The 18,868-nt window shown below is 67.3% G+C and overlaps 1 protein-coding gene across 7 annotated transcripts in view; it reads left to right on the forward strand.

The window, feature by feature from the left end:
- NAV1 (neuron navigator 1) overlaps positions 1 to 18,868 on the forward strand; it is a 48,183-nt gene that overhangs the window by 13,345 nt on the left and 15,970 nt on the right. For 6 of the 7 annotated variants that reach the window (XM_035347298.1, XM_035347300.1, XM_035347299.1 and 3 more), the window contains 2 exons: positions 8,416 to 8,518; positions 11,048 to 11,413. In XM_035347298.1, the coding sequence (XP_035203189.1) occupies positions 8,416 to 8,518; positions 11,048 to 11,413 (469 nt within the window). Of the gene's footprint in view, positions 1 to 8,415; positions 8,519 to 11,047; positions 11,414 to 18,377; positions 18,519 to 18,868 lie in introns of those variants that run through there. The other variant, XM_035347304.1, reaches the window with a different exon arrangement.

The following is an 18,868-nucleotide window of genomic DNA, read 5'->3' on the forward strand; positions in this document are numbered from 1 at the left end:
CTAAGAATAGACAATTTATGCACGCGCATCCCCTCACGGGGTGCTGGAGGCACTGCGCAGCAATTAGCGCAAGTCCCCGGCTCCCCGCTGCGTTACGGGGGGTGCCTGCACCCCGCTCCGGGCAGGGCCCCCGGGGCTGCCCGCTCCTGCTGGGAGGGGAGCGCAGGGTTTGGCGCGGCACGGGCAGAGCCGCGGTGCCTTCTTGTAGCAAATCTGCCACCGCTGCTTTTTGCCGCGTCGTGTGCGGGTTTGCCTCGGGGTGAGTGGCTCCAGGCCGCGGGGCAGGACCCCAAAATGTGCGCGGAGCGCCGCGGTCCTCAGCCACGATTTCCAGGGGGGGGAATCGCACCCCGTGCCTGGCAGGAGCGGCCCCAGGGCACCCCGCGGGGGGCACGAGCAGCGCGCCCGCAGGCTGCAGCTCCCGGTGCCGGGCTGGATTTGGCACCTGGCCCTCCTGCGAGGCTGGGGGGGGAGAAGAGCTCCCCGCTCCCCGCGGTGCTGCCGGCAGGGGGTTCGGTTACCCCCGCGGGCACACAATGGCCGTTTATCTCCGGGAGAAAAGCCCTGGTAACGCAGGGCAGAGCGTGAAGGGCTGATTAGGGGGTGCGCGGGGAAGGGCGGCGGGGTCGCGTGCAGGCACTTCCCTTCCCATTTCCAGGGCTTTCCATGGTAATGGCTCCTATTTTCCTCCGTTGTTAGGACGTCACTCGCACGCGGCTCGAGCAACATCTGTCAAAACACGTCCCCCTTGTCCTTGGCGCTCCCGGGGAAGAGGGATCCGTTGGCCCCCTAATGAGCCTGACATCAATTAATCATCAGCCTCAAAATTAGCATTGTGGCAGCGTACTTTGGAGGGAAGCGATTCCCCAGATGGGAGTAAAAATAGCCTGGGTTATCTCCCTCCCCCCGGAGGGGGTGGCAACAATAGAGCCACAAAGCAGCCTGCAGCGAACGTCGGCTGGGTTCGCTCCCCGGGGCTGTCCCGGGGACACCAGGAAAGGCTTCGCCGATGCCTCGAGGACACGGCCTGATCCAGGCACGCCGTCCCTTGCCTCTCGTCCAGGGTGGCAGCACCAGAGCCTGCAGCAGCTTGGTGAGCTCTGAATTCAGGAGCTCTGCCGTGGCAGGGGGTCTCCGGAGTCCCCTCCCCAAGAGGTGGCTGGGACCTCCCCTGGAAGTCGGCAGTGACCTGGTCCTTCTGACCGTGCTGTGCTGGGATTTTTCACGGTCGGAGATGCTCCCTGCAAAGGCAGGCTGCTCGTCCTCGCTCCCAGCGGGCTGTAACCCAAAGGAGCAGCTCTGTCACCCATGGCCCTGTGCAGTTTGGCTTTCTGAGCTTGGTTCTTGAGCTGCTGCCTTCCCCCCAGCCGCGTTTCGGGGTTGTCGTGGCGGCTCTGCGAAGCAGCTCAGCGAGGAGACGCGCTGGGCAGAGCACATCTGCGGGTTGCGGCTGGCTGGGGAGCGAGGGAGGACATTTTGCCTTCTTGCTGGAGTTGCACGAGGGCTCCTTGGCTGGCCGGGTGATGGACAGACAGACCAAGTGTCTACCAGAGCTGCGGAGCCCAGCTGAGGCCGCGGAGAATTGTGTTTGCAACGCATTGCTCTGCACAAAGCTCTCAGTCACAAGGAGAAGGGGACAAAAGGCTCCCTGTTCGCTCCGTCCCAGTGGGTGCGATTCCAACAGTTAAAAAGCAAAATGTGAGTTGTTTGTCTCCGAGTATAAAGCTTCCCCAAGCATGGCTGTGTTCTGGCCGGGCGCGGGGAGTTTGGCTGCGCTAATGACTGCGCTGGCGCTTGGAGCGCTGCTCCCTGCAAATTGGAGCCAGAGCAAGCCAGGAGCTGCCCGCCCTCAGTCCTGGCTATGGGGACGTGGGCTGAGAAGGGGACAGGCCTGCGGGGTCACAAACCCCATTTTGGCCAGCCCTGGGCTCATGGCAGGCAGTGAGAGCAAGGAGGAATGAGCGCGGGGGCTCTGCCCGCCAGCAGCGCCGCTCTCCTGGGTGGCTGCCACCCGCAAGCATCCTGCCAGCACCGAGTGTCCTCTCTCAGCCCTCCAGGCCCTGCTCAAGGCGTTCGTTGTCCTCGGCGAGGATGCAAACGGCAGAAGGGAGCCTCAGGCAGGGCAGGATGGCTCCTGGAGCATCGTCAGATCTGCTGATCTGGGGCATATGACCGCGAGTCAGTGCGCGGCTATCAGGGACCGGGAGCTCCCGAGTCCTTCGCTCTCTCCGCGGGTGCTCGCGGCAGGGCCTGCCCGGCCGTGCCAGCACCTGGGGCAGGGAGGTGGGTGCTTGTAAAGCCTCTGCGGGGCCCCGGTGTGAGTGTGGGTCTACGACTCCGAGCGCCGTGCTGCAGCTGGGCTCGGTGCATGGCCACGTCTTGGAGCACCCGCAGCGATAGCGGGGCCACTGAGGCGGTGACGGCGCACGTGGCCGGGCGATGAGCGCGCCCGATGCCAAACAAGCGCTCTCTGCGGCCGGCTGCGTGCAGCTCCCCGTGGTGTGTCCTGCCTAACCCCGAATTTGGGGAGGCCAGACGGTGCCAGGCTTCGTCCTTGCAGTCGCAGAGGGTGCTGCATCCTGGTTCAGGGGGCTCTGCGGGCTGCCCGGGGGTGCTCTGCGCCCCCCAGAGCTGCTGCCTGGGCTGCTGGGGCAGGGCTGTGCCGGGATTGCAGGTGGCTGTGGGCGATGGACCTGCCGTTGGCCGCTTTTCTTCCACCCTGCTCTCGGATCGCTGCAGGAGCCCAGCTCGGTCCTTGAGACCCAGCCAGAAGCGGGCACGGGACCCCCGACACCCAAACCCCCTCCTCCGCCAGGCAGAGCTCGGCGCGGGGCGCGGCGACGTCCCCAGATGTGCGGCACATCTGGAGGGCGTCGAAGCAGTTAAGTGAAGGGCTGATTTGTGCTACAGAAACCCGCAGTTCCTTCCTTTGATCCCGTGAATCAGCCCATTGCCTCCTCGGATAAAGCCCCATTTATCTCTTGCTCTCCCCAGGAACTTTGAACGCGCACCAGCTCGTGGCTCCGCGGCAGCACAGAGCTCGCCCGGCTTTCTCTTCCGCTGCGCTGCCGAAGCAGAATCAGGTGAAATCGCTATGGCAACTAGCAGATGACAGCGAGTCTTGTTGCCTTGGAAATGAGACAGAAAAAAAAAAAAAAAAAAAAAAAAAGCCCAAAGAGCCATCTGGAATTTTGAATTTCCACAATGTCCGACCCGTGTCTCGTGACGTGTGGGGAGCATGAACCTGCTGCCGCCGGCTGCTCCGGGGCCCCCAGGCCCGCCCGCACCTTCTGCCTCGAGGTTTTCCTTTTTTTTTTTTTTTTTTTTTTTTGCTTTTGTCCCCCCGGTTCTGTTCCTTTTTCTTTCCTTTTTTGCGTGGGGTCTGCAGCATCCCCTCGAGCGTCTGCTGGTGGCTGTTACAGGCGGCATGCCGCAGCGGCGAGGGGCACCTCAGATCCCAGGGCTGAGCGTTGCTAGCCAGGGGATGCGCGGGGCAGCCCGACGCACGCACAAATAACGCGGTGCCCCAAGGGGACGGCGAATCCATGGAGGGGGGAAACAGGGACGGGGTGACGCATGCCTGGGCTAACCCTGCTCTGCAGGGCAGCGGGCTGGGGACCGACCCCAGCTGCACGCACCGCTCGCAGCGCGTGCATCCAGGGCAGGCGGGCGGTGCCACCGCGTGCCCCCTGTCCCTGTGCTTGCTCTCCAGAAGCCAGCGAGCGCCCCGGGGCACCCCTGGGCGTGCAGATCGGGGCGAGCCCCTGCCCTCTGCCGTCCATCCCGCCCTGCTCCCAGGCTCCTGGCGTTTCCTCTGGGTTATTTTGGAACCCGCAGCGCCGGGGAGGGGAGCGTCGGATTGCTCCCACTTCCTCCGCCGCGGGGTGAGAGCGGCTGGGCCACGGGGCAGGGTCCGCCCCAGCGGGGGGATTTTGGGCACCCCAGGCGGAGGCGCAGAGCGAGGCGCGGAGGTGGGATGTGCCGAGCAGCTTGAAGGTGTCGCTGAAGAAAAAGGAGCTGTGCTTTGGATGCGCAGGTGGGGTGCTTCGGGGCCCAGCGCAGCATCCATTGAAAGAAACCCGCAAATGGGCTGGAGGCCCAGTCTGGATCTCTCCGGCGGGTTCACTTGGAAAGTCGTGTACGGGAGAGACCCAATTAACTAGATTTATGGCTGCTCTAGCCTGAGAAAGTCTGAATCCCTTTTAAAAGCTTGGCTTGCTGGAGCCAGACCGGGTTCAGGCTCCAGGTCTCGCAGCCCTGCCCTCATTAGGAGAAGCGATTCACAAGGCTTAGCAGCAGCCCTCGCCCCAGAAGTGCTGATTCGGCTGAAGTCCCGGCCTGTCACCGCTGCGCCGCTGCTGATTTCCTGCTCTCGCCTGCCAGCGGGGAGCCCACGGCCCCTGCGCGCGCTGCGGGGCTGCTCTGGGAGGGGAGCGGGGCGGCGCGGTGATGGGTGCTGCCGTGGGGAGGGGGACGGCCCTGGTTATGGGGACGGTGCTGTTATGGGTATGGTGTGTGGTTGTAGGGGATGGGGCTTCCTTCCCGGCTGCCTTTGGAGCCTCCTGCAGAGCCACGGTTTTGTGCAGAAGGATCCAGCCCGACAAGAGACGCGGGGTGGCTCTGCAAAGCGGGGTCCTGGCCTCTCTCCTTCTCTCGCCGCGTCCCAGGAGGGGACAGCGCTCACCGGGAGGCTCGGGCCGTGGGCACGCTGTCCCCATCAGCAGGCGGCTCTGTGCCTCGGCCTCCCCAGCAAAGAGCATCCTTGGCTCCGCCAGCCCGGGGCTGCCGCCTTTATCCAGGTCTCTGGGGACAGCACCCACACCACTCCCCTTGGTCCGCTCCGACACGGGCAGGCGGCAGGCTTGCGCTCTGTCCCAGTACAGAGGGGTGACCCGGAGGTTTGGGGGATCCCACAACACGCAGGGAGCCCGAGTCACACCAGACTGCGGGGATGGGGTGGGAAGAGCTCGAGCTGGCCCAGAAAACGAGGCCGGTGGTGGATGCAAACCCTGGGGACCTGGCACTTACCCCACAGAGTCCCGTTAGCGATCTCCACCGCTCGTTTAGCCCGCTGGGTGGCCGTGGGGGGAAGGAAGAATTAATTAAACCACAGGGAGAAGGATTGCACGGTGTGACCATCCCCCTGCCCAGCCGTCCAGGAGCATGAATCAGAGCTGCAAGAAGTGTAAGATAAAGCCATTTGCCTCCAGATGGAAAGGCTCCGCTGTCGGCGGGCCACGCCGGGGGAACCGACGCGCACGCTGCAGGCTGGGACCTGAAGGAAGGTTTGGGTCTTGTCTTGGGCTCCCCGCTCTCCCCCCAAGCTGCGTCGGGCTCTGGGTGCCGGAGCAGAGGGTTTGCAAGGAAAACACAGCAAAAAAGCCTGGGCTGGAGGCCGGAGGCCACGTGGGCAGGGGCAGGAGGGCTCGGGCAGGCTCCCCATGGCCCCGATCCGTCCCTAAGCGCAGCTGGGAGCACGGCCCGAGGCAGCGCGCGTCCAACTCGGGGGTTTGCAGAGCCGGGGAGCCTCCGCTGCGCTGCGGGCACCTCGCTGCCCCCAGAGAGCGGCTTTTATTGCCGAGGTTATTGGCGTTTTCTTCAGTACTCTGGAAGGAATTGAGCAAGGGGTAAAAACGTTTCACAGCCTGGGGAAAATTGTTGCAGCTACCGTGTCATAGGGGCCCACCGGAATGACTCGGGCGCGCTGCGAGGCCTTTTATAGGCAATCCCTGCTTGCCGTGTAAAACCTCGCCGGGTCACCGGGAGCCCGTTCCCGGCCCGTTCCGAAACGAGACCGCTCAGGGTGGGTCGGGGACAAGAAAACGCACGCGTGCGAGTGTCACGCCGGGACCAGCGTGTGCCGTGCCAGCCCGGCAAGCGCACCCCTGGTGCACGCTGCCCGCGTGCGTGGCTGGCTGCGCGACTGCATCTGCTGCTGCCGTCCTCGTGCGTGCGCGTCTGCACGGTCACAGGGCTGCGCGCACACACGCACCTTCCCGCGGCCGCACGGCTCCTGCTGCCATGTGGCCCCCACATGAGCACGCGCGCGATGCGATGGAGCGCTCGGGCAGCGCGCGTGTGCACCCCCCCCCCCCGGGTTTCCCTGCCAAGGCACATGGGGCACACGTGTCCCACGGACGCGGAGCTGCCCGGCCCCAGCGGGAGGTGTTGGCCATGTGCTCCTTTGAAAGGAGCCGTCCCGAGCCGCTGGGAGCTGATGGTTTCCTCATTCCCTGACGTACTTGGCCACGTCTGCAGCGCGAGGCCGCGGTGGGGCCCCGTCGGGCAGGCGGGGAAGCTGGCAGCCCCACGCCGGGCACGGGTGGGAGGGCGGCTGGGTCCGTGGGGGGGTCCGGGCTTCCTGCCTCAGTTTCCCCTCCTGTGAATCAGAGCCGAATTTTGCTCGCTGACGTTGGAAGGAGCTGAGGGCGCTCAGGCGAGGGACAGAGCTGCAGCGGGGCGAGGAGAGCTGCTCGAGGCTGGGGACAGCGGCTGTGTCACCTCCTCAGCACGGTGGGGTTAGGGGGTGCTCAGCCGGGGGCTGCAGTGGGATGGAGCCTGAGAGAGCGGCCAGGGGCTGCCGGCGGGGCCGTGCTCCAGAGCTGGGGTGGAGGAAACGGCCCCGAGCACGCCGCCCCGGCCGAGCAGGGGACACGGCGGGACACGTCACTGCCAGGGAAGCGAGCCCGGCCGAGGTGGGATGTCTGTCTGACCCGCTGCTCCGTGAGCTGGCAGCTGGAAACATCTGGCTGCAGCAGGCTTGCTAAATCGATGAGGGGAGGAATCCAGCGCGCTCGCGCCGTTCCCACACTCCAGCCGGCTCCGGTTTCGGCTCGGCTCTGGCACGCAGCGGCTCGGCCAGCCCCGGTCACCTGGGGAAGGGACCCCGCTGCCAGGTGGTGCCACCGCCCCTGCCCGCACCCTGTGGCACCTCAGTGCCGGCAGGGGTGTGCACAGAGGTGGGAGAGCAGCTCCCGGAGGTTGGCCCTCTCCCAGGTGAAAGCTGCAGCTTTTCCCGCAGCATCTCCAGAGGTTGGAGCGACCTCGATGGTCGGCCAAAAATTCGGGCCAGGGGAGCGAACTGTGCCGGGGGGGTGGGAGGCTGGAGCCAGCAGGGATCGGGCTGGGAGAAGCTGGGGAGCCGGGTCAGTGCCAGCACCCTGAAACTGGGACCCCGCGGCCTCGCAGCGTGGCTGGGGGCACAGCGGGTGCTCGCGCGGCCGCTCCTCCGGAGGCAGCGCCAGCCCCACGCTGGCTTGGGGCCAGTGGGAACGGCCGCGGGTGGCCGCGGGGGAGGCAGCCGAGCGTTTTCGGGAGGGAGCCGCCGCTGAGCTGGCAGGGGTGGGAGCCCCAGGGGACAGAGGTGGCTCCCGAGTCCCAGCCCGCCCAGCCCGTGGGGATGCAGCGCTGCCAGCGGCGGGGGCAGCAGACGGAAAGCTGGAGGTGCTGCGGTGCTGAGCTCGGGGCTGTGGTGGACGGCCACCGGCCTCCGACATCTTCCACTGCCGTACGGATCACACGTTTGGCACTGGTGGCCTTGGCCACCGGGTTTCCTCCCTGCCTCCTCTGTGCCCTGTGCACAGAAGCCAGCCCCGCACCCCTGCGCCCTCGCTGCCCGCACGTCCCCATCCCCGTCCCCGCTCTCCCATGAGCGTGTGCGCGGTGCTGGGCGCCCCCACGTACCCGGCCCCGGCCAGGGGCTCTCCCGGGGCTCAGCCTTCGGTGCTGCAGGCTTTAACCTGCTCCATTTCACCTGTCTCATCGGGGCTGCTGGTGCTCGTCACCGCCTTGCAGACGGAGATCAGCGATGCTTCCCAGCGGGGCGGGGGTGCAGCCCGGCATGGGGCAGCGCTGCCGAGCCCCTGGGCGCTGCCTGCGGTGCCTGGGGAGGTGGCTGGCGTGTGACGGGGACAAGGGGACACGGGCTCCGCTCACGTGCTGGACACGTGGCCTTGGTGTGGTGGGGAGCTTGCCAGGGGCTGTGCTGGGGGTGTCCCCCCGGTCCCTGCAGCTCTCACGGTGCCGTGGCAAATCCCGAAGCGCTGGGTGGGTTCCACGGCGTGTTAGGAGGAGCCGCCTCCAGCGTCCCCCGCGCCCGCTGCCCTTTAAGCTGTCGCCACGGTTCAATGGCAAGCCGTGGCCACGGCTGAAAGGCTTGAAATCGGGGATCAAAGCCGCGCGGGCACGGCTGTTACCCGACGGGGACGCACGTGAGCGGGCTGGGGACGCGGGGAGGCTGGAGCCGTGCCCCGAGCCCAGCAGCGCTGCCAGGGCTGCACCAGCTGCCCTGGAAGGGGCGCAGTGACCCCCCCCCGTCCGTGTGGCAGAGTCGGACCTGGGGAGGGCTTTGGGTGGGAAAGCTGCGTTCAGAGCCGTGTTTCATCCCTTTAAAGCCACCTCCTTGTCCCTCCGCAGACCCCGAGTCCCAGAGGAAGAGGACGGTGCAGAATGTGCTGGACCTTCGGCAGAACCTGGAGGAGACCATGTCCAGCCTGCGGGGCTCCCAGGTGTCCCACAGGTGAGGCCCCAGCACCCCACGGCCCCCTCCCCACAACCAGCACCATCCCTTGGGGGTCCCGGGTGGGAGAGGGCGCTGGCTGTGCCCCAGGTCCCCAGGCTGGGGTGACAGCACCCCGGGTGTCCCCCTGGGGTCCCCGCAGGATTGCTGCTTTGCTCTGGATGCGCTCGGGCTCTGCCCGACAGCTCCAGCCCCGTGCCTGGCAGTGGGTGGGTGGCTGGGGGGGGCATCTCCCCAGGGCACCCTCCCAGCCCCGGCCCCGCAGTTACGAGCGTGGGCTCTGCAGGGAGACTGCGCCGGGCGTCGGCGAGGCCGGGAATCGAGGAGCCGCGTGTCCTTCCCTGGGTGTTTGTTGCCACCTCGTGGCCTCGCTGGATGCTTGTGTTGGAAGGGGCGAGAATGTGCTGGGCCTTCTAGGGGCTTCCCGTCCCCCCTCACCTACCACTGGTAATTACAGAGCTCCCCTGCGTGTCCCGTCCCCCCCCCCCCAGCCGGCTTTGTCCAGGCTGAAGAAGCCCGCTCTATTCAGCTCTTCTTCACCCAGAAGCTTGCCAAGACCTTCATCATCCTCACCGCGCTTCCCAGATCTCTGAGCTGGAGGGAGCAGAGCCCTCGGGCACTGGGATTTACATGGGGGCCGTGGCAACATTCCCCGAGCCAGCGATTTCCTGGAATTATCCATGACAGCTCTGCAATCTCTTCGCTCGGCGTTAAGAGCCCGTTTGCAGCCTGGCGCTGCTCGCGCCGAGTCAGGGCTGCTTTGCATTTGCTTTGCATTCAGCTGTGTCAAATTTCATCCGCCGCTTCCTCGGCGCGCTGCTCAGCTCAGCGGCTCCTTAGCAAATCCTCTGTCAGCCCCTGTCTTAGGGAAATAGGGCAAGGATATTAAGGGCGATTAAGTTAATATTGCTGGTGGGTTTTGTCTCTTCGCCGTCACCTCCTTTCCTCGATGATTTGTGCATGCATCCCACGGCGGAGGCCTCAGCCCCATCCCTGCCACGGAGAAAAAGGACCCCTGATAACTGGTGGGAGCAGCCCAGGGAAGCCTGCCCCTGCTTTCTGTCCCGTGAGGAGTTCTCACACCCGTGAGGGCTTTCCCTCTTAGCCCCTGGCAGCTGGGGTTTTTTGGAAGCTGCATTTGGTGGGAGAGCTCCTGCAGCAGCCCCACCGCGCCGACGGGCTGCACTTCCCAAAGCCGGGCCAGCTCTTCCCCAGCTTTTCACCACCCCCCCCCCCCACTAATTCTGCTCTTGGGAACAGTTCCTACAAGTGTGCCCGATGCGGATGCTACCTGCGGCCCTCTGGGTGCGCCCTGGGGCTCCTCAAAACCGGAGCCACTTCGGGCCCTGTGCTGCTGGGCACGGTTCGAGGACCACCGCTTTCCTCCAGGAGCAGCAGATGCAGATTCTCTGCGGGCTGGGGCCGTGGCGTGGGGACTCCTTCAGCTCCCCACAGCCAGCACGGATGTAAAAGTGCCCCCATCTGTCGCAGCTTTCTTCCTGGGGCACTCTGGCAGCTGGGTGTCCTCCTGGTGCACGCTCTCTGCCTGCCCCCACGTGCCTGGGAGGGGTTTGCCGCTCCATTTTATTCCTTCCACAAATATTCCTGCCATTCCTGCTGTTCTCCTCACTGGGTTCTTTCATCCAGAGGAGCCTTGACCCTTTCCTGTCCCCGCGCTAGGACGTGGCTTTGTTCCTGGAAGACGTCACCGTGCTTCTGACAGCCCTTGCGCCCGGCCGCGGGGCCGCAGGAGCTTCCTCGGGGCTTTCTGCGCCCTGCTCGGAGACGTGGCTTGCATCTGCTGCGAGCTGCCAGCAGAACATCTTTAAATAGCCTTTGTGCTTCCTACAAAAACTGCACCCTTTTAGCCGCCCCTTTCAGTTCCGCTGGAACAAACTTCCTAGTTTTTGTGCAGTTCCCTCTTTTAAATTCCGTGCTGCAGCCGGGCTTTGGCTTTTGGTGCTCCTGCCGGAGAGTTCAACCCAAACGCGGCTCGGGAATAGCTCCCTGAGAGCAGCGTGCGGAGCCAAGTCGAGGGCTGTGGGTTCCCGAGTAGCTGCTCCAAGAAGTAATCATTTTTGGTGTCTAAATTTAGTCTCGGCATCGCTCCCTGACATGCCGTTTGCCCGAAATACACCCCGAGGGGTGCGGGGAGTAGCTGAGCTCCCCGTCACCGCTGCGCTCGCGGCTCTGGGCAGCGCAGCTGGGCTTTCCCTGACAGCTCCCTGTTAACGGGGTTCAGCAGGACCCTCGGGGGGCTGCTGTGGGGCTGGGCTGGTCCCTGGTGCCACGCAAAGGTGCTGCCCCTCTGGTGGTTGCTGCCAGCCCCTGCTCCGAGGTGGTGGAGGTGCAGAGGTGGGTGGGATGCAGCGATGGAGCCTCTGGGACGCTCCCAGCCCCCCATGGGGGATCCTGAGGCTCGGTGCTGGCAGAGACCCCACACGTTTCAAAACGGGAAATCCCGGAGGCAGGGGCCTGCCAGAGCCTGACCCCGACCCCGACCCTAACCCAGGCTCCCCATCCTCACAGCTCCCTGGAGATGACGTGCTACGACAGCGACGAAGCCAACCCCCGCAGCGTGTCCAGCCTCTCGAACCGCTCCTCGCCGCTCTCCTGGCGCTACGGGCAGTCGAGCCCCCGCCTGCAGGCCGGGGACGCGCCGTCGGTGGGGGGCAGCTGCCGCTCCGAGGGCACCCCCAGCTGGTACATGCACGGCGAGCGGGCGCACTACTCGCACACCATGCCCATGCGCAGCCCCAGCAAGCTGAGCCACATCTCCCGCCTGGAGCTGGTCGAGGCGCTGGACACGGACGACGTGGAGCTGAAGTCGGGCTACATGAGCGACAGCGACTTGATGGGGAAGACCCTGACGGAGGACGACGACATCACCACGGGGTAAGCGCCCGGGCCGGGCTCTCCTGGAGGTTTTGCCGCCTCCCTTTTGGCTTGGGGTGGAGGAGCGGGGAGTTCACCGCGCTCTGCCAGGGTGCATCGTGTCCCCGCATCCAGGAGGTGCTCTCCCACCATCGAGGGCGCGTGGCCCTTGCGGTGCTGGTGCTGGGGAGCCAAACGGCGCTGGGCTGCCCTGGGACGTGCTGCTGTCCTGGTGTGCAGGAGGTGTCCGGCTTGCTCACGTGTTTCCAGAGCAGGGGGCTGAGAAAAGCAGGTGGTGAGGGGCTGCAGGCCGATGCTGCTGCGTTCAGAAGGGTTCTCCCAGTTTACACCAGTTTGTCCTGTGCCCAGCCGGGAGTGCTGGTGGCACATGCTGGGACAGGTGGGACAGGCTGGCTCGGGTCTCAGCGCCCCAGCGTGAGCAGGGCACCGAGGTGTCACTGTCAAGGGGTGTCACTGGGGCTGGGAGCACCGTGGAGCGGGGTCCCCTCGCTCTGAGCCCCCCGTAGTCCCGCGTCCCTCCACCCGCAGGGCCAGGGGCATCTCCTGCCGCCGGGTGCAGCCCAGCACGCCCAGGGCTTGCATTTTCTTTCCAGGCGCGTCCCGCTCCCGCTGAGCTCTCGAGGTGCCCCTGGCTCTGGCGGGGGTCCAGGGCTTCAGCATATTGGAGGTTTCCTGTTTCAGCGCATGAGAAAATAAATAACGCCAGCGTTTGAGTTGTCCCAGAGCAGGAGGAGGTATTTGGCCTCCTGACAGTGCCGCTCCAGCCCTCGTGGGGTGTCCGTAGTCACGTCAGCTCCTAGCGGAACTGAGCGCAGCCCACGGCTTCACCCCCGTCCTGGGGCTGGGGCAGCGCTGCCCGGACGTGGCTCGGAGGCGTGTGACAGCGGTGAGCGGGGGGCCGGGGGTGTCATCGCGTTGGCTGTGCCTTGGGGACCGTGGGCTTGGGGGTGTCAGAGCCCTCCTCGGGGGGCTCAAGGGGCTGCCCCCCGCGCTTGTGAGCGCCGGTGCCTGGTGCTGGCCGAGCGCGGTCCCCTCCTGGGTGCCCCATCACTTGGCAGGCAGAGGTGGCGTGTCACCGGCTGGGGGACCCGGTGGGCTGACGGGTGGCTTTGCGGTGCCTGGTGTGGATGGGGCTGAAGCGGGGCTTTGCTGCGGGTCAGGCTGTGGGGTGAAGGGCTCCACCGCCCCCCTTCACCCTCCCTGCTCGTCCTGGAGCTGTGTGTGTAACCCTGGGGTGTCCCTGGGGGGAGCCTCGGGGTGTCTTTGACCAGGGCAGGTGACTACATCGCGGTCCCCATCCCTGCATGGGGCCCTGAGCGGGATGCTCCGAGCGTGCCCCCAAGGGAATCCTCTGCAGGGTGCAGGGGCAGGCTGGGTGCCCCGTGCTGCATGCCCCTCTCCGGGGATGGGTGCGGGAGGGCAGCCAGCCCCTCTGGGGCAGCCCCGGACCCCTTTATCCGCAGGGACGTCCAGTGGGGACTGGCCATGGTCCTGGGACCCAGGGCTGTGCGCTGACCAAGTCACAGCCCTCCAGTGCCCTTTCCCCCATGGCCCCCCGGCAGGGCTCGGGGGTCCTCTGGAGCAGGGCAGTGAGGCAGAACGTGGGCTCTGGCCCCAGGGGACGTCCCCGGCCGGGTGCTGGGGGGCGCCGGGTGCTGCTGCAGCAGGCGCTGATGCTGTTGGAGCAGGGGCCCGGCCCGCTTCGGTGCAGGAAAGGCTGTGGATGTCATCTGCCTGGATTTCGGTAGCGCTTTGAGTTTCCCACTGCATTTCAGCTGCAGTGACGGGACTCGGGAGGTCAGGTCAGTGCTTGGGCTTGGTGATCCCGAAGGATTTCTCCACCCTGAATGATTCTGGGATTCCTCCTCCCCGGCTGGCAGGACGAGGGGCTGCCTTGCCGTCAGGGCAGCACAGCCCTCATCCAAGCTCATCGCAGCCCCTCATCCAGCCTCCTCGGCTGCCTGACCTAGAAACCCAGCGCTGCCCCAGGCCGCGTCTCCCCGTGCCGCTAATGCACCGGGCAGGAGCCGCGCGCTGCAGATGGGGCCAGCAGCCCCCCCCTGGGCCCGGGGCTGCCGGGGCAGCTCCTCCACGCACCGCGCCGGCGCGCGCCGAGCCTTGTGGGGCAGTAGGTCAGAGCCCGCTCGGGGGATGCCGTGTCACATCCCCCGGGACGGGGACGTGGTGACAAAGCCCCTCGGAGACGCGGCTCTGCGGGGGGAGAGCGGCACGAGGTAGGGGAGCCGTGGCCGGGGTGGGCGGTGTGGGGACCCCGCAGGGTGGTGGTGGGGGGAGCCCCAGGGGAACCCCGCCAGTGCTGGGGAAGGTGGCCAAGGGGAAGCGCGATGGCAGCAGGGTGAGGAAGTGTTTGTGCCGCTGCGGGCACCGTGCGTGCCACGGGCCTGAGCGTGCAGCAGGCTCTGGTTAAAAGCAGCGTTTGGTGCGCTGGTGCCGCTCTCCTGCCCTGTCCTGCCGGTCCTCGGGGCCTGGGCAAGGCGCAGGCAGGGACAGCACAAACCGCCGGGCTGTGGCCCCGGCACAGATGGACACAAAGCTCCCTTCCACGGCCGGTTCTCGTCCGCAGGCAGCAATGCCCAGCGTGCCTGGTGGCTGCCTCCTGCCCTCCGTGAGACCCTGGGTGGGTGCCACGCCGAAGGTGATGATGCTTTTATTTTGCCCACCCCCAGCCAGGCTGGGGACATTTCCTGTGCTCCGGAGCCCCCCGGGGCGCCGCAGCTTGATGGCTGTCGTGTGATTTTGGGGGCGGTGATGCAGCGGCGCTGGGCGCGTTCGTGTGCGGACCTGCGTGTGAATCAGGCGGAAGCGGAGGAGGCACGGATGGCTCAGGAGGGGTTTTTCAAGTCGGGTTTTGCCTGGTTTCATCCTGCCCGCGTCCATGTGGTGCCACTCGTGGCCCCAAGCACCAGCGCTGCAGCTCTGTGGTGTGGCTGCGTGGTTGCGCTGCTGCTCCCCGGCGGCGCACGTGCTCGGCGACCTGGTCTGAGCAGCTCCGGCAGCTCCTGGCACGGCGGGAGCAAAAATGCCAGGGCTTCCAGGCGGTGGGGCTCCGACCCTGCTCGCTCAGGCTCCCTCCCGTGCAGGACGGGGCCGTGCTGCATGTCAGTCAGCTCTGCCCCGCTCCGAGCCGCCCCGTCACGTCTCCGGGGCTGGAGAGCGCCCTGCATGACGTAGTGCTTTCCGCTGCCCTCCTTTTGCCAGATCCTTCGTCATCCGGCCCGTTCCCAACCGCTTCCCCACAACGCTGGCACAGCAAAAAAGCAGAGCCCTGGGATGCTCCAGAAGTCCCCGGAGGGCTCCGCCGCACCACGGAGCCGTACCTGCTGTGCCCTGCGCCTGCTGCCGAGGGCTCGGCGGGGTACGGGCGTCCCCCTGGGGTGCAGGAGTGGGGCTGAAGGGACCTGCTGGGTGGCTCTGGCTGTGCCTCAGTTTCCCTTATTCCCCCCTGGGTGTACCCAGCGCGTGCTCGGTGGGGTTTGCCGGTGCGGAAGCACGTTTCAGGCACTGGGGACACAAAAGGTCGGTGGCTTCAGTGCTGCGTGCACAGCCCCGGGGAAGCGCTCGTCTGACCCCGGGACAGCTGGGATCGGGGGGACTCCTTTTGGCCCCTGTTTATTGTTGGGGCAGGGAGGTGGCACTGTGCCGTGGTGCGAGCATCGTCTCCCTGCGAGCTGCTGCGGGCACGACACGGAGCTGTGGCAGCAGCCGTGGGCGCTGGGACCTTGGAGCGGCGCGTGGCTCGGGGCAGGGGGATCGGCACGCACGGGCAGCTCCCGGCACAGCTCCGGGCACCGTCGCGTGCCGCCGTGATGCCGCCGCTCGGCAGCCGGGTGCCGCAGGGGCCGGGGCTGCTCACGGCATCCCTGGGGACGGCTGCGCCCGCGCTGACACCGCCGCGCTCCAGCAGGCTCTGCCCGTGCTGGCCGGGCTCTGGCTTCCTCGCAGCTACTTGAGCTCGGCGCAGCCCGGGGGCTGCAGCAGATGTTTGGCTCGGCTCCCCGCGAGCGGTGGGGGAGCGGCCGCCCTCCTCCCCTGCTCCGAGCGGGATTGGCGTGGGCGCTCTTCTGCCTTCCCTCAAACGCCTGCGCTTGGCGTCGACCGCTCCAGCTTGACCCCTCGCCGCCGTCCCGGCGAGCCCCGTGAAGTCATCGCTCGGCGGGGACATCCCGCGGGGCACGGCCGTGGCCCCGCACGTGGCCCTGCGTGTGTTCGGGGCCCGGGCGGGGAGGCGCGGGCCGCGGGGGAGCAGCAGGGAAGTGGTGTCGGATAAATATTGGCTGCGCTGCGCCGCGTGCCGGGGCTCCACGGGGTTCCTGCCTCCAGCCGGGATGGGGGCGAGCTGGGGACAGGCCCAAAAAAGGGCCCCAGACCCCTGCCGGGCAATGCCACCATCGAAGCATGCTCCCCTGTGCCACACTGGGGGTTCTGTGTTTCAGTTTCCTCCTGATTTCAGGTTTGCTCGAGGCTCCCGGTGCAGACCACCAGGCTCTGGGGCTCCCCGGGAGCGGCCACCTCGGGCGTGCTTTGGGAATGAGCTCCTGGGACCAGCGGGGTCAGGGGATGCCGGGGATAATCCAGGGCTGGTGGATGTCCCTGCAGGGGTGCAGGGAGGCTGGGGGGCTTCCAGCCCCATCCCTGCTCCACAGCAGGCCGTCACCCCAGGATCGGGGCTGGGCACAGCTGGGGCATTGCTGCGCCGTGCGCTGCCCCGGTTCAGGCTCCGAGGAGCAGAGGGTGAGGAGAGGCTCTCGGCCCTGCTCCGGCTTTCTCGCTGCCCCACACTGGGGTGTGCAGGCAGTAGATGTGGCACACGGTGCGTGCGGTGGCACCGCCAGGTGCTCCCTGCATGGGGGACCAGGGACGGGATCTGTTGCGGAGCGGGAAGGCGAGCGCTGCCTTTGCCCCTTGGCTTTGCCGCTCGCCACGTGCCGCCTTGCCCCGTGCGAGGAGCCCAGCCCCGGCAGGCAGAGGTGTCCGAGGCCACGGGCTTGTCCAGACAAGAGGAAAAACAGGAGTTTCGCAAGCAGGCTGAGTCACGCCAGCTCCCCCACCCCGGTGCTGCGCTGGGACTCTCCGACCTCCGCACGCGGCCGCCGTGACGCCCCGGCCCCTCTGAGCAAGGCTTCGGGTCTCCCCGCTCCCGGAGATCCCCGCGTAGGGACGCGCTGCCTCCAGGGTTTCTGATGCTTTAGGGTGGTAAAGGGGTGGCCCAGTTCCCCAGTGTGTCCCCTGCACCCCAAAGGGCACCTTCATCGAAGCCGTGCTCCCAGGGAAGCGCCCGGAGCTGCTGGGCAGTAGCGAGGGCCCCCTTACCCCCCCCCCCACCAGTGAGTTACGAAGCTAATTGTTTTTTCTGCCCCATTAAGTGAACGAGAAGCGAAGAGCCCAGGCTGCCACTGCTTTTCCCAACGGTCCCGCTGGGAGCACAGGGGCCAGGCTCTGATGGGAGAGAGCGGTGACCGTCCTCAGAGCCCCCTTGGTGCCAGCGACCCATGGATGTAGGGCACAGAGACCCCCCCCAGAGCCCTGGCCCTACAGAAACGGGGGGGCTGCGCGTGCCCCGTGCCTCCCCCACTGCAACAACCATGGCATAGCAAGGGAAAAGGACCGGGACGGAGCGAGAGGGGCTCGATGTCCTCATCTGGGGACAACTGGGGCAGGTGGCAGGCGAAACCTGGTGGGTGAGGACAACGTGGGGTGCGCCACACCGCGTCCCCTCTGTCCTTCCAGTGTCAGCCAGCTCCCGGTGGCTTCCCTGGCTCACACACAAGGCTGGAGACCCGGCTGGTGGCAGCGGGGCCAGCTGGCACGCGGACGGGTGTCGGTGCGGTGACAGGAGTGAGCCGGGTGAGGAGCGGGACCCGTGTCCGTGCCTGGCCAAGCGGTGCTGGGGGCACGGCAGGCAGCACCATGTGGTGCCGTGGTGCTCTCGCTCAGGGATGCACCACGGGGGGCCACCAGCAGCGATTCTCCCCCCTCGTCCTGCACCAGCGTACCCGGGCTGACCAAGGTGGCTCCCCACCCGCCCCAAATCCAGATTTGGGCCAATGCTGCTCCTCCGAACGCTCCTGGCCAGGAGGGAGGGACAGGAGGGGACGGCGCCCCGGTTGTGAAAGGCTGGAGGGACACGGGGGAGCGGTGCTGGCCGTGCCGATGCCGTGCCCCCGCCGGCACACAGCCCGCAGCAGCGCATCCCGCTGTCCTCACTGCGGGGCCAGACCCCATAGGGAGGTGCAGCAGCGTTTTGGGGTGCAACTTCCATCCTCCTGGCCAGCAGCCACGTGTCCCAGAGCCACCGTGGGGACAGCAAGTGCCTGCAGGGGGTGACCATTGGGGACGGGCACCGCACACCCCACGTCGCCTCGCCTCGCCAGGCTGGGGCAGGCACAAGGCAGCCGAGCGAGCGGGGATGCGCAGCAGGAGGGAGCCAAGAGGCGTTGCCGTGCGAGGACAGCGAGGAAGGAATTACTTATTTCCGAGCCCGCAGGGACCGGTGCTGTTGTGCTGGAGCCGCACTTAACCCTCTCTGCCCACCGTGCTGCTGCAGAGGGGTGGCCGAGGGGGTCCCCGGGGTGTGCCCTGCCTGGGGGTGCAGCTCCCGCTCGGCTGCCTGACGAAAAACCAAGATGCAAACCGAGCTCTTGTGCAAGGGGAGGGGGCCCTGCGGGAGCCAGGCCTGCTGGAAGCAGCCGCCCCCTCTGCGGGGCAGAGCCCAGGAGCTCTGGGGGCAGCTCCGGGGCTGGGCTGGGGGCTCCAGAACCGGCCTTGAGGCGGCTGGGGCCAGGCGCAGGGATGCGGGGACACGGGGAGTGGATCGGGGGGGGCTCCGGGCAGGCGGATGGGCACCGCGGGGGGCGATGCGGGGGGCTCGGGGATGAGACCCCAACCCCGTATTTTTTTTATTTTTTATTTTTTGGGGGGGATGGGGGCGTGCCTTTTGTCCCCGAACCGAGCCGGGCCGGGGCCGCTGCCGCTTTAACGCGGCGGGGCGGGCCCGCTGCCGCCGCCCCTCCCGCGGGGCCGCTGCTCCGGGCGGCAGCATGCTGCGGGCCGGGAGAATGCGCCGTGCCCCGCGCCTGGCCGCCAGGTAGGGACCGGCACCGGCACCGGGTCCGACACCGACCCCGGCACCGGCGGGCGCGGCGCGGGGCGGCCGCGGGCGCATTGCGGACGGGCGGCTCCCGGGGGCCGGGGCCGGGGCCGGGGCCGGGGCTTTGTCTGCCGGGCCCCGAGCCCCGGGGCCGCACCGCGGCCGCTGCTTTGTCTCCACCGCACCGGGGGCGGGAGGGAACCGCGGCCCCGCCCGCGCCCCCCCCCCCCCCCCCCCCCCGGTGCCGGCCCCCGGGGGCCCCCCGGTTTGGCCCCGTTTGGCTCCGCCGCGCGGAGCCGGTGCCGGGACCCCCCCGAGCATCCCTCGGGAGCTCCCCCCCCCCCCCC

The sequence above is a fragment of the Oxyura jamaicensis genome, chromosome 26 (genome assembly GCF_011077185.1).
Source record: "Oxyura jamaicensis isolate SHBP4307 breed ruddy duck chromosome 26, BPBGC_Ojam_1.0, whole genome shotgun sequence".
Lineage (NCBI taxonomy): Eukaryota > Metazoa > Chordata > Aves > Anseriformes > Anatidae > Oxyura > Oxyura jamaicensis.